A 24,455-nucleotide genomic window follows, 5' to 3' on the forward strand; every position below is an offset into this window, starting at 1 on the left:
CATCTGGCCTGTCCTGAAGTTTTATAAAAACAAATAAAGATTATAGCGTACGGATACCTTGTCCCAGTGGGAACTGTAGAGGGACCCAGATGGACACCCCCAGGGTTGAAATTAAAAAAAATCTGCAATTTTCCTGCAATTTTGCAATATTCCTGCAGGATTACAGCAAAAACAAACAAGGTAATGGTGGCTGTCATTTTTTAATAAATATATATGATGGGAGGGCGTGAGTAGGGCACACCCTCCCTGAGACCACTCTGGACACCGGTACCCCATCCCCTGGGGCTGGGTATGCCAATTAAGGGGAGGGGGGCGAGTAGCCCCTTTCCTTGACACTGAATATGAGGACACTGCGACAGAGCGGACAGGGAAACGTGTTGGCTCACTCTGGTGGGAGAATTTTTCAATCTCCCACCAAACGGGATCAAACTTGGAAGTCTACTCACAGTGGGTGTGAGCTTTACACACACTGCTGCAAGCTGGAAGCAGACTTGTGTTCTGTTTCTCTGCTCTCACAGTGAAACAGAAGAGATATTGCTCTCGCCCGGAGGGAGCAATCATAAATACCTGCTCCCACCGTGCTGGAGCAAAGCAGGTTCATGGAGCTGCAGGGGCCCTGGAGATACCACCACAACCCCCAACATAGTGGTTGGTGAGTGCCCTGGGAGGGTACCAAGTCTCCCGCCTCCCACCTATAATTTATACATGCCCCTGGGGTTGAGGGTCCCCAGGACCAGAATAGGCTTGGGAGGGAAGCTGCACTGTCCCCCACTTCATTATGACGAGTGGCCCCAGGATGGGGTTTCCAGGGCGTAATAAAGGTTGGGGGGGGGACACAGTCCTACCCCCTTTTTATTGCATTTGGCCAAGAGAGATTGGCTCCCTGGGGCATATTCAGGCTCTGAGGGGGGGGGACACACCCAGTGATAAAATTGGCTCACGGATGGGAAGACGCATGGTTCTCCCTATCCTTTATAATAAAATGCAACCCCAGTAGATGGAGTCCCTGGGGCCTATTAAGGCTCAGGGAGGGGTGCCATTAGCCACCTCCCCTGTTTAATTGTATTTGGCCCCAGGGAATGGGTCTGCAGGGTCTGAATAGGCTCAGGGAGGGAGGTCACAAGGCTTCCTTTCTTCTTCATTGGAATTTGGCCCCAGGGAAGGGGTCCCTTGGGCTAATTAAGGTTTGGGGACGGGGATGCATGTCCTAATATATATCTTTTGGCCCCAGGAGATGGTGAAACATGAAAGGCTGTGTGCTTCATGGGGTTTGCAGGCTGCTTTGCAGTTGACCACAGGTCCTGCAGGGAGTTAGGCATAGGCCCAGGCTGCAAGTCAGGCTCCGCGGCAAACCCCATGCACGACCAAAGGCTGTGCGCAGTATGGGGTTAACTGCCTCTGGGGGCGTTGGCCACAGGGCCTGGCTTCAGGCCCTGCGGCCAGCCCCTGCTGCCTGCCAAAATATTAATTTACATTAAACAAACAAAAACTAGAAATACACTGATAAAAACAAAGATTAAATAACATTATTGTCGGGTGAAATAATAAGTAACAAAGCAATGTTTCAAACTAAAAAAACACAGAAATTCCCCAGTTATAGTTATATTTATCTGAAGTAATTATAACTTGTGTCCTGAGGTCACTATAACTGGGGCACTCGCCATGCACTTGTAATTACTTTAGATATTACATCAGTCATTGCAGCTTCTTTGATATCACTGATAATATCACTAGGACGTGCATATCTCGGCACAGGACACAGGACTCTGTGTCCCAGCAGGAACCTGGTGGAGGGGGGAGCTGGAAGGAGGAAGCACTTTTTAGCACCGCCACAACACCGCTGCATGGGATGCGCACATCGCAGCACCGGACACAGGACTCTGTGTCCCAGCAGAAGCCTGGTGGAGGAGGGGGCGGAGCCGGAAGCGCTTTTTAGCACTGCCACAACACTGCTGCGCGGGACGCCCGCCCCTTGCCCATCATTGGCCACAGGAGGCTGGGCAAGGCCCCCCTTTTTAGTTCTGGCCCAGGGGGTAAGTGCTTAAATTAAGATGCTATACGGACCTTTTGCACTAGCCCTCTTTTAGCTGATCCCCAGGGTGGAGAGAATCTCTTTGTTTTGTGATATTAGCATTTTCATATTTTGGGTGCTTTTTGATCTGTGACAGACTTGAGAGGCCCCAGAGGCCCCAGTGCTAATCCGTGAGGATGGGCAGGAGAAGGTAATTGCTTAATGGAGATCGGAGTGGAGGGGAGAAGGTGACAACAAATTCAACTTTGGATTCCTTTCTTATACGTGCTGTTGGGGTAGTCTCAAGGGAGATCGACCTGGCAGAGAGGAGACTCTCGCTGAAGATGGGTGACTGGCAACAAGCCCCCGCAGAAGATGGTGGTCTGGGGATCTCTGAGGTTGAGGATGGTCAGACTTGGTTTGGCCAGGGGGATCTGCCCAAAACCCCAGCGCAAGCAGAAACAGGGGCCTTAGGAGCAAAGGGCTTGGAAGGAGGTGCAAGAAAGAATAAGAGGCTTCTAATGGTTTCTCCTCCTGGCAGCAGTAGCCCTCCTTTGAAAAAGAACATGACTCAAAAAAAAACTTGGGGAAAAAACTAAATTGACCCTGCCTGCCAACCCTAACCCGATCCCCCTGGGTTCTGTGAGTCAGTGCCCAGGTCTCTGTTCAGAAAATCTATTGGCAAAGTTCAAGATCAAGATTGAGTCCTGTTTGGCTCCGGTTATGGAGAAACTGCAAGCGCTTGAAATTGCAGTTTCCCGGATGATCGGTAAAGAGAGGCCAAGGTTGGATTCTGCCAAAGGGGGCCTTCTGGATTCCAGGTGTCAAAGTAGTTTAATCGAGGGGGTGCTTCAACAAGAGGAAAACCCTAGCCCCCTGGTAAGAGAGACCAATCAACCTTTAAGCTGTCCCACCTTGAGGGCCAGCGGACACTGTTTGGAGACTGCTACGGGTGACATCTCAGCAATCGCTGGGATAAATCACGGGAGGGGGGATGGTTGAATACTTGGCAGCAGGTATATGGACAGTGTGGGAGTAACACAAGATAGAAGTGTGACTCATAATCAATATTTGGCGAAAGGGGCACCCATGTTTTCTTGGAGCTTCCTCCAGCCTGTGCACCCTATGTGGTGGTGCTTACCGATGTTCCCCCCTTAGCGTTGGGCATCAGCAAATCCACTGTCCAACTGAAGAACAAGACCTGCCATTGGCTGAGTAAAAACTGTGATTTTGCCTTTAAGGATTTTGAGATTATTCTGTTTGTCAGAAGAATTGACTGGGTCGGGCCTCGTGCAAAGGATGGTAATGGGGATTGTGCAATTGTAAATTGTAGATACATAGGTCTGGCCCAGAGGATCCTTTTGTCACAAAGTCTGGCATTTAAGTTGAAGAGTAAGATTGGTATAGTCCATCTGGGTTTTTTCTATAACCATACTCAGTTGTGTGATAATATTTCAATTAGGAATTCTAACCCAGGGCAAGGTGCCTTACAGCCAAATAGTATGGGTTATGATCTTTGTACCTCGCCAGATCTGGAGAGGGTTGATTGACGCTATGTACAGAGACACAAGGAGGGGGTGATAGAATCTCCTTCTGATGCCCTGATTACTGAAGGTAGGGATGGTTCACACGTGAAGTGCTGCCTTATCTCATGGAATGTAGCAGGGTATGGTTCTAAGCTTTTGGACAGCAATTGGCTGAAGTTTGTGGCACACTCTGATTTAATCTTACTCCAAGAGACCTGGTCGAATGGGCTGGCAGAGTGGGATGGTTTTCAAAGATTTGTAGTTCCAGCCGTGAGGTCACAAGGTGGTTGCCCTAATGGGGCTTTAGTCACCATAATTTGATTTACCGAATTAGCGAGAGCCTATCAAATTACCTGTAAACATCAGGGATTTTTAATTACCTGGGTAGTTTTCTCAAATAAATTTAATGTTGTATTGGTTAATTTCTACAATGCTGTTTGGGACTCTGGTTGCCAAATCGAGTCGTTTTTTCTGTTTTGCAGAAATTGAAGTGTAGATTGGAGGGGTTTGGGCTGGATTTTTGTGCTGTGGTGTCAGGGGATTTTAATGCCAAACTAGGAAGTTACAGTACTACCACGAACCCCTTTGAGCAGGACTATGAGATGTACTCAGCTGAGGGATCACATGATGTGAGGGGTGGGGCTCTGATCAAGGGCCTAAGGAGTTTGGATCTTTTGAACATCTGCAACCTGGAAGTGGTGGGTACACTTCAGGCCCATACTTTTGTAGGTAGCGGGGCTGGAACAACAATTGACTATATTTTTGTGTCCCCACCTATAAGGAACATGGTCAAGGATGGTGAAGAAGTAGTGCAGCATTTTAGTGACCATAATCCTCTCAGGGTTTCATTTCATTTTCCTGAGACGATGAGGAAATTAGTGCGGGGTGGGCCAGTCCTGGTGAGACCCAAAGATCAGGGTAGACGACTTGGCTGGAAACAGGTTAATATTCAGCAAATAACAGAGAAGGTGGTGGGTAAAAATGTAAACCTGATTTTAACTACTCTCTGGGCTGACTCATCCAATCCAGGGGAAGCCATGGATGCCACATTCAAAGTAACGAAGCTATCAAAGAAGGGATGATCACATCTGTCCAGCCTTTGTGTAAGCAACAGGGTGGTTGGTTCAGTAAGCCCTGCTATGAGGCTAAGAAATCTCTGCGGAAAGCATTAAAGGAACAAAAGAGAGACACAGCTCTTGAAAGAGATGCAAGGGCCCTCTATAAATCTGTTTTAAGGGCTAGGAAACAACACCTTAAGGAGTGGGCATGGGAGGATTTGGAACGTGCATCAATAGATAAGAACCCAGGCCTGTTCTGGAAGGTGGACAACAGGAGCACTTTTGAGACGGAAACCTCTGAGGGTTTGGGCTGTAATATCGCCCCTGAGTCTTGGGTGGCCCACTTCTGTGGGATTTTTTCAGGAGGCCTTATAAGGGACCTAAAGGGCAATCGGCTTGGATACTCCCCAGACTTAGCCATTAGATTTAATCTTGAGGAGGTACAGGAGGTGCTGCAATGCAGCACTAGCCATAAAGCCCCGGGCCCCGATACTATCACTATGGATATATACAAATATTGCCCAGAGCTCTGGGCACCTATTTTGCTGAATGTCCTTAATGCAGTGGTTACTGTATGAATCCTGGCTACTTGGAGATCGGGATGTATAGTACCTGTCTATAAAAAGGGAAGTCGTAATGACCCGAAGTCCTACCGTCCGATCTCATTACTTGACTCCTCAGCAAACATTTTGGGTCGGATAATATTAAGACGTATTGAGGTCTGGATGTCAGAAAACACAATCTTGAGTAGGGTTCAGTACGGCTTTAAGGAAGAGTTAGGCACCCTGGAGCTGTGCCTAAACCTGCTTATGCTGCTGGCAAATATATACAAGCTAAGAGGGGTAGCCTGTATCTTGCCTTTATGGATTTAAGCTGCGCCTTTGATAAGGTCAATCGCAGTCATCTTTGGGACAGGCTAATCCAGTTGGGTATGGATTACCACATTGTGGAGTTGCTCCGTTATCTCCAATCAGGAACAAATGCAAATGTGAGGGTTGGGCAGCATGGGGAAAGCTCACAAACGTTTGAACTAAATAGGGGTGTGCAACAAGGGTGTGTCTTGGCCCCTACGCTTTTTTTGTTATATACAAATGGGCTGTATGATGTTTTAGTTGAAAAATGTAGGGACGCTCCTAAAATCAATGGCAAAAGTATCCCAGTACTGATTTACGCGGACAATGCAGTTCTTATGGCCGGTACCATGAATGGACTACGTGAGGCGGTTGAAGCTTATGACATTTTGATGTCAGCCTTAGACTTAGAGATAAACTGCAGCAAATCACATTTTATGATCTATGGAAAGCCATTGAGTATGGTGGGTGCGCTGAAAATAAAGGAGCAGGTAATTGGAAAAGTGCAGGATTTCCCTTATCTACGGGTGAACATTGATGATAAGGGCAACTGGATACCATGTATCTCTAAGAGAGGGAGGCTTTTTACCTCCACTGTAGGTGCCACGTTTGAGTTTGCTGCTAGGGTGGGCAATAAACCTATTAAGCCCTTGCTCAAGGTCTATAGGCGTAAATGCCTTCCATTTCTGATGTATGGGGCCTGACTTTGGGGCTATACAGAAAACAGGGCCCCTGCGATTGAGGAAAATCATTTTTGTAGAAGGTTACTAGGGGTGGGCCAAAAGCTTCCTGGGTTTTGCTTGCATGTTGAGTTGGATTTGGAATTTATAGAAGATGCCATTAAAATAGCTCCCCTTTTATTGTGGATTTCAATTTGGACTAATGAATATTCATCCCTCAACAGGGAAATCCTGCGGGATTGCTTGTTGTGCGATCATGCGATCACGCAAAGGAAATTCCCTGGTTGGCTTATGTAAGAAAGGTAGCAAGTGTATTGGGGCATTCAAATATTTTTGATGCACCAGAGGATTTAACCAGCTGGGACAAACGGTGAGTGAAGGAGAACTTCTTAAAAATGTTAGGGGCCAAGAGGGAGGAGGTAGAGCTAAGGAAAAAAATCGGTGAGGGACTTTATTATGATAAAGATGGGGGTGGACCCAGAGACCTAACTCTTGGAGGTTAAAAATGTATGGACCCTTATCATGCGCTTCCATTTGGGACTAATTAGAAACAATTTGTGTTTCCCGCTAGGGCAGTTTGACCAAAATTCCATAAAATTGTGCCTGTGTGATGGTGTGTCACCACATACCTTAATTAATTTTATTATGTTTTGTGAGTTTTATGCACCTTTTAGGAAGCGCTACTTAGTTCCCCTCTTGAGGGACAGGGGTTTTGTGTAATACTGCCCAGCCTTTATGTGGTTTTGTATGACTTCTGATGCGCTGGTGTGGCAAGGGATTGGCTCCTTTTTAAAGGGAGCTATAATATGGCAGAATAGTGTTAACTTTTAACTTTCGTTAGTGTTTTTATAAATGTTCACTTGTTTATGGATCCATCAATTGAGTACTGTAATTTTGAATGTAATTGTCTTTTCAATTTTTTTTTTTTTAAATAACTGGGGGCTATGAGGTTTGAGAGATATATGATGTGTTGTTTATTTATATGTTTTTATGGTTGAAAATGTTCTAACCGAATAAAGTGATTTGATAGATTGATCACTGCAACACTGGCTATGAAAAATCTGTGTATGGCAGGGCACAAGTTTGAGAATAAAACGTTCTGTTCTTACTGAACATTTCACCTAACTATAACATTACTTTAACCTTTGTTTTTTTCAGTGGATATATATCTATATAAACATGTGTACACATATGTATATGTGTGTGTTTGTGTGTACTTTACAGATATTTACTACATTTGTTATATGGGTATTATGTATTTTGTGGATATATGTTTACATTTTCATTTTTAGAGGCTAACAGTGACAGTGGACAGAAGATTTGGACTTCCAGCATTTTGAAAATATTCCCTTTTTTGCAATATTGCAAATCATCGTTAACTTTATTTTGGTAATAAAAACATAAAAGTACACATAAGAACACACATATGCAGGGTAACAAAGTATAAACAATTCAATTTGATAAAAAAACACTAAAAAAAGATTCTATTTCCAAAGAGCAAGAAACATGATAGGGCCTTTGAGCAAAAAACCCTATTGTCTAACAACTGTTCTTGAAAGAAAGCTAAAATGTGTTTATGATCACTTAAAATAAGCCACAATCCCAATTAGACTTTAAGTGCATAGTGCATTAGGGTTTTGTTATCTCTTTTCCTAAGATGCCATAAAGAGTTTAAGTAACTGGCAACCGAATAAACAACATAGCTCCAAGTATCTGCCCTGCATATTCTCAAGGCATTGTACCTGTTGTCATGCCCAAGCAGACCACACAGAAGGATGATCCAGCGAGCAGACTGTTTGGTGTATGGACTGCAAGAGAACAAAAGGTGCTCATTGCTCTCCACTGACCGACAACCCATTGAGATTGAAGGAGTTAGCATTACTCCTCCTAGAGGCATGTCGTAAGATCCCCAATCTAAATTTGATGTAAAGAGACCTTGACTTTGGCGTGTTCAGATAGTCCATAAAACCTTTTAAAGAAAGAGACACATTTAAAAGATATATACTGGGCGGTTAGGCTGCCGGAGGGAACAGCAAAAAATGTGGAGCCCAGAACAACATTCCAGTAGTGGTCTTTAATAAGACCTCTGGAACCGCTGGTTATTGAAGTTGGTTGAAGCCAGAATTCAGACAATCCTAGCTTAACCAGCCAACATTTAAGATGTAACATGGGCTATCTACAAGACCCTAAGGGCCCGTTGGTGGGCTAAAATTTCAGTAAGGCACTCTCTATATGGCACAAGTTGCTCGGATTACCATATCCTTGCCCAGAATAAGATAGGCTTAAAATGTGCTATGTCTGAGATTTGCCTTAAGTTTAGATCGAACTTGAAGGAAAATGTGGAAGTGCTGTGTCTTTTGGTAACTTCAATAGGGATCTTAAGAAGGAATTTTCATCTTTGTCTAATACGTCAAGATTACAATATCACCGCGAATCAGAACCATAGGGAGCGACATTGCATGCTTGGGCCCTATATATTTCCAGTGCAGCTGAGGTAGGATACAAAGAGGCTTTATTTGCAAATCTATCAATAGACTCTGGTTTATGCTTTAGGGACAGGGAGCTTTTTCCTGTCTGCACTGCCCAAAAGGTGAAGTCAGACAATCTCACCCCTAGATAATCAAAATCTAATGCCCTGAACAATTTGGCTCCATCTAAGGCCACATTTTTTTAAAACTTTCTTACTGTTAGTGAATATCATGTATTTTGTTTTGGACTTGTTTATTTCACGTCCATGATTCTTAAAAAATGTGTTGCACTTACCCAAAAAGGCTTTAAGACCAACAGCAGTTTTATATAAGAGAAGCATGTCATGTGCGAATAGCAGACATGGTATTTTGGAAGCTCAACTTTGGGAGCATTTTTCACACAGTTCATTTAAAAGGGTATGCTTTCAGTGATAAATAATAAAAATAAAGTGGGACCACATTGCCCTCTTCAACATTGACTTAAGGATGTAGTTTTTTGGGGGGGGGAGTGGTGGTGGCAGTAGGGGGACAGTTTTGTTTTCTGAGAGGGCCCACATTAGTGGGTGTGGGTGGGATAAGGAGTTGTCAAAAACACAGTACAGGGAACAGGTCAAAATGAACAAGAATAAAATGAAATAAGCAGTAGTGACGTGTTCAGCAAAACATATCATGCAATTTAGCAATACAGCAACTCCTGAGGAGCCAACAGCATCAGCAACATCAGGAAAAGTAGTTGTCCACTTACCTCCTCCCCCTGATCTTGCTATTAACAGGTTGCATGCAGTCGGTAGCCATATAAAACCATGTAGAAAAGCATGACCCCCGCAACTAAAAGAACACTGCCGTCGGTAGGTCCAATGGTGCCCCACCGCAGCCACATGGCTCAACACTTGCAGCCGCCATCCATCACCCTAACTGCCCTGCCGTACACCCATTTGCACCCGTCTCTACAAGTGGGCTGGGTACAGTGGCAGTGACCGGAATCAGGGAGCAACAACAGGAGCAGTGCCAGAAGCTGCCAGGGTAGTGGTAACACAGCAGCCTGGTAAGGATTTCAAGGAATGCTGTACCAGAAAGCAAGGTCCAGGGAGCCTGGGGGACTGAAAAAACAGCAACGAGAGTCCGAGTCCGTCTGAACGAGCACCCCCATTGCTGGAAGGACGACACCTCCAGTTCACTTAATAGAAATCCGAACAGCGATCCGAGGAATGTGACTCTCCCTCATGGCTCTCTAAGTGCATGTGACATGTATCACAGTATCGGGGGAAGGGGAAAATGTAATATGCTCAAAGTAGAATTCAGCTAGTTCTCCCCACTTGTTTACAGTTTACAAACGGCAACGTTTGAAACCAAGAAGAACGAGTTTCTACAGCGCATAAAGTTGCCTTTTAGAGTCAGAAAATGTTTTATTTGCAGACACCAAGACTCTTTAATGAAAATATAACCTGTCCCATTGATCAGTGAACATCTGGTACGTAAACACTATTCTACAATTAAGTACTACTTGCCAACGTCCAAAAGTCCAGAATGTGTCCCTTATGGTGGAGAGGAACCCACAAGTCATACGTTCTTTAAGGTAGATGAAAATCCACCAGCCACGCTCACTGGCTTGATGAATTGACTACTGGGCAAATGCGCTAACCCCCATTCCTTTAACATTGGCTTTATACCAAATCTTTCAGTTCTATAACATAAGTCGACAAAACTCGTACACATTACCCTGCGCCCAGTGATTGCTATGCAATAAGGCGGGCTCTGCAAATATCTATAATATGCACTTTAATCGAACGGTAAATATATGTAGTATCCCAGAATTACAAAAGGAACTCCTTGCGACCACCAGACATTAGCTCAACTTAAATCTTCATTTTTATTGGAAACCATTTCATTTAGTTTTCAATATTCTGCCCTTAGGGTTGAAGGAAATCACATGTATTTGTCGAATTAATTACTTGTTTAGGTATTTTTTCAATTTTCTTTTTATTATGTTATATTTTCGTATATTATTGTTTGACATGACTATTCAATTATTTGTCAAGGACTTTAGTACTGAATTAATATATTTTGATTTATTAGGTTTCAAATGTTGAGTTGAATAAGTAAATGTTTCAAATGTTGAGTTGTATATGCTATGTATATATAATTGTTTCACGTTTATCTTTCGGGCCTGATGGACATCAGAAGAATTTTAGCTCTTCAAATATTGTTGATGTATATACATATCGTTACACCCCATAAAACACTGTGCTTGTTATGTGATGAGGCAGAAAAAGAGATCGATAACCCTGATTTGGAATTCCCAGAACACTAATACAAACTGTGTGTACTATGACATTGGTGACATCAAGTTCTAACAGCTACGTGTCTAAACATAATCACATAACTACAAAATACTAATACATTATCTAATCGCGGGCAGTCCGAATTAGCATTAAATAACAGCCAACAAAGCATGGCAAACTAGGTTACAAAAACACATTTTCTACTCACATAAATATCGGGATCCAAAGAAAATAAATTGAGCCTTTCCACGTTCCTTGCCATTTTTACAGTATCTTCTGTTTCTGTGAGGTACTGAGAGATATGTACAGTTATGTTTAGAGCTGTGTGCTGGAAATTTTGAACATTATCTTGCGCAAAAATACAATGACAAAGACAACAAAGCAGAAAGCAGTAGTAACATAAACTGTCTGGCTAGTAGTAATTTGCAGCATATTACGCAATGTAAGGGTTAACTGTTTACCTCCATTTTGGCTGCTGCGAAAACCGGAGCCAAATATACACAGTTACCATATATAATATGATGACAAATATCCTGCACCAAACAATTCAGGGAGCCCTTTACTGGTGGGCTGTGGTTGTTATAAGGGCTCCACATTAGTGGCAGCGCCCTCAGGTGGTAAGATTGCCAGATATTGAAACATTAAGGCCAGGGAAGGAGCTTGAGTTATCAAACATGTAGAAGGAATCAGAAGATTCTGCTGCTGCCTCTTACTGGCTGACCTTGTCAAGCTTTAGCCACTCAAGGGTTGGGGGGGTGGATTACCTAACTTGACACAGGGCAGTGTAGGGTCAGTGAGACTTGCTGAATCCGGCCCCACTTTCACATTTTGGAAGAGGGTGGGGTGAGGCTTCCATGCTAAGCAATCAGAGCAACCAAGGCACTTCATGGCTTAAAACTAAAGCTCACAGGACTGACTTTTATCAGTGGTGCTGAAACGCATAATCAGGGAGAATATTCACAGGGCTTTGCTGGGCTGATATCACTATTTGCAGGGCTGTGAGATCTCCAGCAAAACAAACCTTAGGTGGGTGATGTGTGAGCATCAGCAAATGAAAAGGACCTGGCTCTCTGACCTCGACATGATGAGTGTCCATCATTCTGACCGACACTCAGTCTGACAGACACTCATTGTGCACTGGAAAAATGGTTTGGATAAGCTGCCACAACTGAAATATTATTGGACTTATACTTTTTAAATTTCACCCTGTGATCTGGATGTCATTACTCTATTCTCCGTATCCTTCCTTTCATTCCTTTTCAAAGATCCCGGCACTTTTTAGTTCCTACTCATTGCAATTGAGGGGTAAACTGGTCACAGATCACACTTTGCCATCCCATGTTTCCTCTTTGTTTCAAAAATTTTAAATGTGCTCCCTAACATTGGAGACAAAGCTAAATATTTGTTATTAGTAATATGAACAATAGTAACTTAGTCTGAGCTAATCTTTGGGTTACATAATTCCCTATGTCTCACCATTTATTTGGTGCTCAATTACGATGTGAAATTCAGACATTAAGGGGGTTATTACAACTTTGGAGGAGGTGGTAATCCGTCCCAAAAGTGACGGTAAAGTGACGGATATACCACCAGCCGTATTACGAGTCCATTATATCCTATGGAACTCGTAATACGGCTGGTGGTATATCCGTCACTTTTGGGACGGATTAACACCTCCTCCAAAGTTGTAATAACCCCCTCAGTGTCAACTTCTATCCCAAGTTGCTAATCAGGATTTGTGAAGCCTGAGCCAATATCTTATTTCTTAGTTGAATTAAATGTAAGTTGCCACCCCACACATCATACAGAGTAAATCTTTAAAATCATGCTTCTTCTTTTCCCCTCCCTATGGGATTCTAATCATAAGACATATCCTTGAATCTCATACAAATATGCACACTAACGTATCTATCAATATCTATGCAATGTCATTATTACATTGAAATTTGCTGGTAACAGACTCATGAGTCACCCCTCTGAAGAGTAAGGATACATATGAAATGATCTTGCTCTCTGGAACCTTACCTGTGTTTAGTGTGTAAATCAACAGAGCTTTTAGATGGTATGATATATTAGCTTTCAGGACCACAAAGAGCCCTTCCCCAAACACACAAACAGATATACTCCCATCCATAGGTACAATTGTACACATTTAAGGAATTGAGAAAGGTTTCTCAGAGTTCACTTGAACATCTGAGGCAGTTGCAGGTTTCCAGAAGTGACCCTGGAGATGTTCTGTGAATTTCTGCATAGTTTTACATAGTTTACAGCTGAGCATGCAAAAATGACTTCACATTAGTGGAATTTCACCTTTATGTTTATTTTTTCCTCTGCTTGAAAATGTTTGCACTTGTGAACAAACCCTATCCCAAGGAATCCCCTCAAATGTTTAGGGTGTTACCTTCTGTTTTTTTTATCCAGGAAATTGAAAGGAGTAAATCATTGTTTTTTTTCCATTAGCATTGGGTGGTGAAAAAAATAGATTTACACATACAAACTCTCCTGTTTGGGATGGTTCTCAAATTTGCAGGACATCACTGCCCTGGAACAGTCACTACTCTTTGCTGGTACAAAAAGTATCCATGCAAAATATTACACCATACTTGGTATGATATTATGTAGGAGCAATTCAGTTTAAGAGCGCAAATTCACTTTCTGAGAATTCCTGTACTGGTTATTCAAGCCATTCAAGCCTATAGGTTGAACAAATACGCTCAAAAAATCTTGTGAAGTAGGTTGCATACTTAAAGCATGATCTTTCTAATATGTATATTAACATATAATTGACCCTTTTATAATTAAGATAGATGAAAACTTTATTCTATAAATTATGCATTCATGTGGTTTTACCTTTGCAAAGTCTGGATGTAACCCATTTTCAGAAGAATCTGTCTGTTCATTTGGGCAGTTACAGGTTATTGCAACTTCGGGAACATCTTTAAAAAAAGTAAAACACACTCTTAAATTCGATATTAAAACATCTGCACCAATTCTTATTGCACTATATATCAAAGTTTTAAGGAACAAAAGACGTCATATATTGATAAAAACATCATGATGTGAAAACGTAGTTCTTCAACTAACTTCTCATTCCCTAGATGCCAATGGGTTTGCCCGAAGGCTCTTATAACTCTACGCCATAACTCATTTTCACTGATTCTCAATGGATTTCTTTCTCTCATGATTAGTCTATTTGAAAGTGTCAACACAGTCTCATCTTCTAAGCAGACATCCACTAATTCTTTTTTAGAGTAGGTGTAAAAGGATAATACTATATGCTTAGCTTATTAACCTATTAACCTTTTCAGTTACAATGATATTTACTAAAAGATAATAACAAATCAGTGCAACCAGATAAGTTCCATGCAAATGCATCCTTATCATCATGCATCTCTGTAACATGGACCTAGTATGAAATTTAAATAAAACTGGGTGTCTGCTAGCTCTCATCGTTTGTACTCAATCTTTTGATTATCTCAATTAGACTTTTCATTTACCATGAAAAAACGTGATGCGCTACAGTCAATAAACGCAAACAAGACCTGCCTCATTTTTTTTTATATTTCAGGTGTTGCTCATAGATACTGTAGAAATTGAATCTGCAAATGTGTTATTTCACACTTAACCTTGTGCTCTTCATCAATGTAAACAACTCAAATTAGATGTCTAAAATAAGTGATGGACTGGGGTGCTGCCATCAAATTCTTCTGGCGCAGCCAAGAAATAGCATTTGCAAAGCTATCACTTAACAGCTATACCCATCAGAAGATACTCCAATAAATGGGCGCAGCCTGAGATATGCCACACCCATCCCCCCACCATGAAGCTTTAAATGTTCTGGAACAGTTTCATATGCTCAGTTGCAAATTACAGATTCAAGTTCCCTCAGGCAGACCAAATTCCTACAGTTAGGCTTAAAATATAAGGGCAGCATTACTTACCCAAAGTATAGCCTCAAATGGCCTTGTATCACCTGAAATGCCAAGCCACAGATGCAAATGTCTCAATTAAGCCAGTAACTTTCAATGACAGCCCCAGTGAACAGTCCCAAAATCGCCTATGCAGGTGCCACCTCAAATGCTCAGATACAGCCTCAAATGCCTGGAGACCACCCAAAATGACCAGAAATATATGACCTAAAAAACATATTATCTTCTTATAAGTGCAATTTATGAAGAATAGTCCCATATGCATATCCATTGTTGCAGCCTCATATGTTCAAATATACCTGTGAATGCTCAGACACAGGCCAATGTCTGTAGACTGGACAAAAGCATTTTGTTTCTTGTATAGGTCCATCTGCTCAGCACAGCCTCCTATGTTCAATAATGGACACATAGGTGTAGGTATATCCCAGTGTTCTTAGTGGAGTGACATGTACAGTGAAATAATCTTATACAAGCAGGTATAAACCAATATTCTCAGAGTATTAATATTTTATATGCACAGGCTTAAAAGCATGTGTTTATGTGTTGTCATACATATGGAGACTGAGTTCCATGGACGCAGAATAAGACAAGAGTAATCATCAATAAGTTAAGAGAACTCAGCTATGTAGCAATATTGGATTCTTTATAGCCACAAGTGCTCATGAAAAGACCTGTTTGGGCACTTTAACCTAACATGTTGAGCTATGCACCCTGATTCCTCAAAAATAGCTTACTATGCTGAATACATTATGCTTGTGTAAGGTTCATGTAAAATAATATAACCCTATATGGTCACACAGAGTCTAATAGGGCCAGGTATATCCCAGTTTCATTAATTCAACCACATTGTCTCAGGTGTAGCCTCATATGATCAGTTGCAGCCCCAGGCACAGTTTTAACAGTTTGAGTTTCTGTTACCATATACAGTGTAGAGAATACTATGACAAAAGTCAATAACATATGCTACAACTAATACTTTACTGCTCCCTGTGGTCCTAAATGTTACATGAACCTGCCTACCCTAGAACTATAGTCCCTCTTTTTATATATGAGTTGCTATCTCATCAGTTATTTTTTCTAATTGGATATGTTAATCTCTTTTAACAAAGTTGCAAAGTCTAAACTTAAACTGCAAAAGTTTGTATGTGATGCATTCTATTAACTAGCCTTCTGTTAAGCAAGTGACACAACATGAATATTATAAATTTTGATATATCCAAGTATTTATCAATATTTTTCAGGTCCATATTAACTGAATGGCGTTCACGTCCAAGTGACTCAGAGTTCATCCAACATACTTCTCACCACATTACTAATACTGCCTCTTCTTTTGCATTGAGAAATCTAGTAATCCTTTATCAACTTCCAAGTGACAATATTCCTTGTGTGTTAATTTCCACCAACACAACTTAGAGTTCTATTGCTCCTTGTATGACTTCATATTGCAGCTCCTGCTAGGTTAGCACTACATTTAACTGGCTACCGTTTTAACAGTCAAAATTGATTCCCTGCTATCTTTCCAGGCCGATTCCTTATAGAACTCCTTTGGTGGTTCTGCAACACCAAAAATGAGATGGCCTTCTGTTGTTTTTGTGTAGATCAATATAGCCATCACCTGGTAGTTTAAGAGTGCCTCCTGTGAGATGTCTGCTGTCGCTCCTCTAGTGACTTAAATAGCACTCCCTTGGAAGTTTAACATGCTTCCAATCGGATAGCCATAAGTCACTTCTGGGCAGACTCCATTTAGGGCCAGATGTAGGTACTTTGCAAATTGTGACTTGCAATTTGCGAGTCCAAGTGACTCGCAAATTGCAACTCGCAATTTGCAATGCAGAACGGTGTCTCAGACACCGTCTGCGAGTCGCTATGGGGTCGCAAAGACCCACCTCATTAATATTAATGAGGTGGGTCGCAAATTGCCGCCCCATAGCGACTATGGGCACTCACTGACATGGAGGCCTGCTGTAGTCAGCAGACCTCCATGTCCGTGACTGCTTGTAAATAAAGCAGTTTTTTTTTTCAAGTTTAGCCCGTTTTCCTTAAAGGAAAACGAGCTGCACTTAAAAAAAAAATCCGAAACCTTTTGTTTCGGAATTTGTTCAGGGCAGGTAGTGGTGACCATGGGGACCCCTTCCCGTTTGCGAGTGGGTTACCATCCACTTCAAGTGGATGGTAACTGCGACTCCATTTGCGACCGCCTTCGACTCGCAAATAGGAAGGGAACACCCCTTCCTATTTGCGACTCTGAAATGCATTTTGCGAGTCGGTCCCGACTCGCAAAATGCATTTCTGCATAGCAAACTCAGGTTTGCGACTCGCAAACGGCGTTTTTTGCCGTTTGCGAGCCGCAAACCGTTTGCTACATCTGGCCCTTAGTTCTCAATTCGAGGTTTAACAGTGCCTTCAATGGGATATGTACATGCCACCCCGGGGTAGAATCCATGCAGTATTCCATTGGGGGTTTAACAGTGCCTCTAATGGGATAAGCATATGTCATCCCTAGGTGGACTCTTTATGTAAGTTATTTATTTGTGGGTTTTTGTAGAATGCTACAAAGCAAGAGTCCTAATTTCAGAGCACTGTGGGACACAAGGGCTAGCCAAGGATCATAAAGAGGCATAGAGGGATCTACAATCAACAGTCACCAAGATAAATGCAGCAAGCTAAGAAAGAAGTCTGCAATGGCGGAAGCCTTTAGTTAAAGGTTTATAATTTCCATCAGTCTTAAACTGGTGAATGAGATGAAGAACATTATTACCCCTCGATTGTTTGGTAGTGCCTACAAGGGAGGGTCAAGTTGCTTCTCTTTAGACTCGATATGATCTCTCCCTTGGTGAATCAACAGTTCTTCTATCAGTTGTGTATCTTTCGCACATCCAGGTGGAGCCCAAACTCTGGAGGTCCTCAATGACCCCATAAACAGTCATTTCTATATACATCATGGACTACTGCATCTATTTCTAACACAGTCTTCAACACATCATGCTTATGCACAGCAACGGTAGATGTGCCATTCTTCCACCACTCCACTAAACCTCACACACCTCATACAACATATTGCTTGAAGGCCACACCATAAACAACATCCTTTCAAGCTTGCAGCAAAAGAGTGCCCAGGGACCCTGCCCAAATCGTAGCACTTCATGAACTGGCCAGTAATATAAATCACCACTAAGAAAGTGTTTTAGGACTTGTGTGGAATATGTTTATGTTTAGGGGTTTTATAAAGCGCATGGCTATACCACGGCCTCAGCGCTAGGTGAGAATTTGAGCAGCTTTGATGTCATGTCAGACCAGCTGCAAAATCTTAAGTAAGTTTGATAACAGTTGTGGGAAAAGCCAAGCTTTACACATCTTTCTGAACTTAAGATTGTCTTCCAGACATCTTACATTCAGTGGTAAGGCATTCCATAGTTTGGGGGGCAGATAGGGAAATGACCTGCCTGTAAACTGCTATATAAATAAGAACAATGAACCAGAAACCAGTGACTTCAAAAGTCTGGAGGAAAGAGGAGCCTCACATTTCTTGAAAGTTAAATAGAATTATAGTTGGGTAACTGTGTACCATGGGGATGTTTGGCACCAATGGATTCTGAATTGCATCAAATAGACAACAATAGTGAAGCTTGAGTTGTCTATGATGTCACTCAGATGGTTGAGTTAAAAAAAATCACTTTAATTCACTTTTACCATCATTAAAAATAAAATACATTTATGTTTCATATGATCCTCATAATCATCTGCCCCTGCTTTCAATTGCTACACAGGGGCAGAGGAGTCATGGGCCAGCCATACATAACATGACCTCTCCTCCCTGTTCAAACATAAGAAACATAAATAACTGGCTTCCTGCCAACCACCTCCACTATGTTCTGTGGCTTACCTTCCCTGTCCCCAGGAGCTGTTCTCTCTGCTTTCCAGTGCTGCACTGGCAGACTCTCAGAGACCTCAACCAGTGCAGCCTGGAATTCATTTGTGAAGTACCAACATTGGTTAACAGCTTTCGTAAAGAACTGTTGCTTAATCTTAGTAGTGAATTACTGGATTTAAAATCCAGTTATTCACAACAGTGGTGCTCTATCGGATCTATATTTAACATATAGAATAATTGATGAGTAACTGTGAGTTACAGGAATGTTTCCCCAAGCGGTTCTGAGTGACATCAAATAAACAACAAGAGCAAAGCTTGAGTTTCTATGATGTCACCCAGACCCCCAAGAAATCACATGTAAGAAATGCAAATGCAAGGCAGGAGGTCTGTTGCCCCTCATCGGATCACTTCTCTGTGACTGCTGGCATTCACAGGGGCTTGTAAATTGCCTTCTGACAACCACAAATTAATGAAATATGAGGCTTTGCGACCAACTCTTAATTTACATTTGGCAATGCTACTGATTAGTAGTACAACAGCCATTACATAAAGGCCCAGAGCACAAACCGGTCAATGTTAAAAAACACTGAGTAGTTTGCGGTCCTACTTTCATTACTAATGGTTTCAAAAGGCTTTCAGTAATGGTAATACATAGTATAGCCTCCACTGCTTGCTTGATAGATCGCTTGATCCCTATGTATATGAATGCCTTTCAGTGTAGGGTGATATAGGTTTATAAGTTACACAGAATTCTAATATGTTAAGACTTTTATTAGGAAATATTGTAGAACATTTGTCATTTTCATACTTAAGAATGATCCAGACCACAACTTTCTTTCTTCAATGAGTATATCTCTGGCCCAACAGTGCCTGTCTAATAGAACACTGTAGACTCATAAAAAAGGAGAACTACAGGGCCAGAGGGTGTCAGAGAATATTCAACAGGATCTGGGGTAGCTGGGGTGGGGAGACTGAGTAGGTTAGATGGAAGGGTGGGGGCTCCTGCTTCTACATAGTCAGAGAGGTTGGGGTGGAGAGCTCCATGGTTCATTTGCAAAGGTGACAGGGACATGGGTGGGGAGATAACAGATAGTTTGCAATGGGTGAGGAGTGCATTTATGCTGCAATTGCTTCGCTCCAAGATGTAGGGGTGACTGTGGTGGTTGGGTGGTATGTTATGAGATGTTTGTTATGTGTGTTGTGTAGCCATTTTAGTTATAGCTCCATGCACATTAGTTTAATACACTAGGCCGCTGTGCACCTTGACCTAGATATATTTTATTCAGCTTTGCATTGTTATTTTTTACAATAAACAGTTTTACGGTCTTGTTTTAATGTCTTCTATCTAACTGTTTTGCTTTGCCCAGCACTGTGTTCTCAAACAACACATTCTTGATCACTTTGTGCTTCAGTCAAGGCTACAGTTTGGCACATTGCGGGTGAACGTGTTAGAAGTTTAGTCTCCAACATTCGTAGAAAACACACATCCTTACATAGGGACATTTTCCTAGAACATTAGCTATATTATTATAAAAAAACACTTCCTAGTCCCATTACACGTTAAGAGGGAGATTCCATCCAGGGAACCACAACTGTATGCTGAATACTTTGCTGCAGATGCTAAGGCAGACTACAGGCCTTTGCTCAGGTATGAGGGTTGATGTCTTCCCGGGGGAACCTGAAAGGCAGGATTAGACCTTAACATGCTGTGCTCAAATTATGATTCAGATAGAAAATAGTCCATCGACTTTAGTGGCAATATGATAGCATTATTCTTAAGCTTCACTCTCATTGTCACCATTTTAATTTTGTTATGTTGTGTCATTCTGGTTATTGCAGCTCACGCTTTGCTATCTAAAATGCAGTCGTTTTATTAAACCAGTCTTAAAAACGTATACTGCTTTCTTTGTCATTTATATATGAGACCGAATTGTGAATGAGAGAAACGGCAGCGACCTGAGTGACCACGACTTCCCTGAGAAGTATGACATGTCATGCGCTCGGCTGCCCAATCATCTCCACCTTTCGGGAGAGATGAGGCACTGCTAGTTAGCTGGAGCAAAACCCGGATTTGGAGCGACAGGTGTCACCCACCGTGGGTCAGACTCAGTCTCCCACACTGTGGACGATCTTGCTGCTCAAAATCCAGTAGTCTCATTAGAATAATGAGAGCCTACGCGACATGGCGCCCAACGTTTGGTCAGGCTCTAATTTTCGGGTCCTCCGGAGTATATCTGTCTCATTATATATAATGACACCTCAGTGCCGTATGTGGAGGCGTCCGTTGTACTGAGGATTTCCACCACAGCTGTGTAGGTAATCCTCTTACCACTGGCGGGTGTTCAAGCTTGAACTTTAAAAGGAAACCCCATTTTGGCATGCCTTCTCTAAACTCTTAGGGCCATATTTATACTTTTTGACGCAAAACTGTGCTAACGCAGTTTTGCGCCAAAAAAATTAGCGCTGGCTAATGCCATTCTGAAGCGCCATGCGGGCGCCGTATTTATTGAATGGCGTTAGCCGGCGTTAGCCGACCGGCGCTGCCAGGTGTTCGTGAAAAAAACGACGTACACCAGGCAGCGCCGGCGTAGGGAAAAATGGCGTTTGGGCGTCCCAAAATGGGGCAAGTCAGGCTGAGGCAAAAAAATCGTCTTAACCCGATTTGCGCCATTTATTTTGGGCGCCCAGACGCCATTAACATTACTCCTGTCTTAGCAAGACAGGAGTCATGCCCCCTTGCCCAATGGCCATGCCCAGGGGACTTCTGTCCCCTGGGCATGGCCATTGGGCATAGTGGCATGTAGGGGGGCACAAATCAGGCCCCCCTATGCCACAAAAAAAAATAAAAAAAAATACTTACCACAACTTACCTTTTCTTCCCTGGGATGGGTCCCTCCATCCTTGGGTGTCCTCCTGGGGTGGGCAAGGGTGGCAGGGGGTGTCCCTGGGGGCAGGGGAGGGCACCTCTGGGCTCATTCTGGGCCCACAGGTCCCTTAACGCCTGCCCTGACCCAGGCATTAAAAAGAGGCGCAAATGCAGGTTTTTTTGCCCCGCCCACTCCCGGGCGTGATTTTTGCCCGGGAGTATAAATACCACGCACATGCCTGGGAGTCATTTTTTAAGACGGGAACGCCTACCTTGCATCTCATTAACGCAAGAAAGGTGTTCACGCAAAAAAATGACGCTAACTCCATGAACTTTGGCGCTAGACGCGTCTAACGCCAAAGTATAAATATGGAGTTAGTTTTGCGTCGAATTTACGTCGAAAAAAACGACGCAAATTAGGCGCAAACGGAGTATAAATATGCCCCTTAGGGCCATATTTATACTTTTTGACGCAAAACTGCGGTAACGCAGTTTTGCGGCAAAAAAATTAGCGCCGACTAACGCCATTCTGAAGCTCCATGCGGGCGCCGTATTTATTGAATGGCGTTAGCCGGCGTTAGCCGACCGGCGCTGCCAGGTGTGCGTGAAAAAAAACGACGTACACCAGGCAGCGCCGGCGTAGGGAAAAATGGCGTTTGGGCGTCCCAAAATGGGGCAAGTCAGGCTGAGGCAAAAAAATCGTCTTAACCCGATTTGCGCCATTTATTTTGGGCGCCCAGACGCCATTAACATGACTCCTGTCTTAGCAAAGACAGGAGTCATGCCCCCTTGCCCAATGGCCATGCCCAGGGGACTTCTGTCCCCTGGGCATGGTCATTGGGCATAGTGGCATGTAGGGGGGCACAAATCAGGCCCCCCTATGCCACAAATTTTTTTTAAAAAAAATGCTAACCACAACTTACCTTTTCTTCCCTGGGATGGGTCCCTCCATCCTTGGGTGTCCTCCTGGGGTGGGCAAGGGTGGCAGGGGGTGTCCCTGGGGGCAGGGGAGGGCACCTCTGGGCTCATTCTGGGCCCACAGGTCCCTTAACGCCTGCCCTGACCCAGGCGTTAAAAAGAGGCGCAAATGCAGGTTTTTTTGCCCCGCCCACTCCCGGGCGTGATTTTTGCCCGGGAGTATAAATACCACGCACATGCCTGGGAGTCATTTTTTAAGACGGGAACGCCTACCTTGCATCTCATTAACGCAAGAAAGGTGTTCACGCAAAAAAATGACGCTAACTCCATGAACTTTGGCGCTAGACGCGTCTAACGCCAAAGTATAAATATGGAGTTAGTTTTGCGTCGAATTTACGTCGAAAAAAACGACGCAAATTCGGCGCAAACGGAGTATAAATATGCCCCTTAGGGCCATATTTATACTTTTTGACGCAAAACTGCGGTAACGCAGTTTTGCGCCAAAAAAATTAGCGCCGACTAACGCCTTTCTGAAGCTCCATGCGGGCGCCGTATTTATTGAATGGCGTTAGCCGGCGTTAGCCGACCGGCGCTGCCAGGTGTGCGTGAAAAAAAACGACGTACACCAGGCAGCGCCGGCGTAGGGAAAAATGGCGTTTGGGCGTCCCAAAATGGGGCAAGTCAGGCTGAGGCAAAAAAATCGTCTTAACCCGATTTGCGCCATTTATTTTGGGCGCCCAGACGCCATTAACATGACTCCTGTCTTAGCAAAGACAGGAGTCATGCCCCCTTGCCCAATGGCCATGCCCAGGGGACTTCTGTCCCCTGGGCATGGTCATTGGGCATAGTGGCATGTAGGGGGGCACAAATCAGGCCCCCCTATGCCACAAAAAAAAATTAAAAAAAATACTAACCACAACTTACCTTTTCTTCCCTGGGATGGGTCCCTCCATCCTTGGGTGTCCTCCTGGGGTGGGCAAGGGTGGCAGGGGGTGTACCTGGGGGCAGGGGAGGGCACCTCTGGGCTCATTCTGGGCCCACAGGTCCCTTAACGCCTGCCCTGACCCAGGCGTTAAAAAGAGGCGCAAATGCGGGGTTTTTTGCCCCGCCCACTCCCGGGTGTGATTTTTGCCCGGGAGTATAAATACCACGCACATGCCTGGGAGTAATTTTTTAAGACGGGAACGCCTACCTTGCATCTCATTAACGCAAGGAAGGTGTTCACGCAAAAAAATAACGCTAACTCCATGAACTTTGGCGCTAGACGCGTCTAACGCCAAAGTATAAATATGGAGTTAGTTTTGCGTCAAATTTGCGTCGTTTTTTTCGACGCAAATTCGACGCAAAACTAACTCCATACGGAGTATAAATATGCCCCTTAGTGTTACTATCATGGCCAATCCCCAACATGTACAAATAGCTGTTAATATGAGACAACCTCTCACAGCACACTTATTAGCAAATGGCCTAACGGCCCAGGGAGGTCCAGTCACATTTGTGGTGGACGCCCAAGCAGCTTATAGAACAGAACTTTTTTATTCTTGGGTCACATTTCCAGCAGTTGATGGGAATACAAATACATTTCACCAATATACACCTGTGAACGCGACTGGACAATACAGAGCGTACGCATATTTAGAGATACGTCTATCTTATCAAGAACATAATAATTGGCTTGATGCAGCCCTACCCCATACAATATTACCAGTAAGGTTAGGTCCACTAAGTAATGAGGGTCCTACCTGGCCTTTATTGGCCATCTATTCACCACAAATGCAAAAACAACAGATGATGGACGGAATGCAGAGCAAATCAAACATTCACCCCCAGTCACAGATCTGGGTTTAATCCATCAGTTTTTTTTTGCCTGCCATGCCATTCCAGTTTGGACCCAGCCATAAGCAAATCAGTCTTTTCCCTGTTCCCTATGGGAACAGTCCATCCCAAACTGCTAGGCCAGGTCCTCCCCGGACCAGAAACAAGCATCCTGGGACC

At 43.4% G+C, this 24,455-nt stretch overlaps 1 protein-coding gene across 5 annotated transcripts in view; it reads right to left on the reverse strand.

Annotated features, from left to right (window-relative positions):
• Nucleotides 1-24,455, reverse strand: part of DOCK10 (dedicator of cytokinesis 10) — a 1,618,956-nt gene that overhangs the window by 742,991 nt on the left and 851,510 nt on the right. For all 5 annotated transcript variants that reach the window (XM_069213493.1, XM_069213489.1, XM_069213490.1 and 2 more), the window contains exons 9-10: nt 13,727-13,812; nt 11,085-11,168 (exon numbers count right to left, since the gene is read on the reverse strand). In XM_069213493.1, the coding sequence (XP_069069594.1) occupies nt 11,085-11,168; nt 13,727-13,812 (170 nt within the window). The remainder of the gene's footprint in view (nt 1-11,084; nt 11,169-13,726; nt 13,813-24,455) is intronic.

The sequence above is a fragment of the Pleurodeles waltl genome, chromosome 11 (assembly GCF_031143425.1).
Source record: "Pleurodeles waltl isolate 20211129_DDA chromosome 11, aPleWal1.hap1.20221129, whole genome shotgun sequence".
Lineage (NCBI taxonomy): Eukaryota > Metazoa > Chordata > Amphibia > Caudata > Salamandridae > Pleurodeles > Pleurodeles waltl.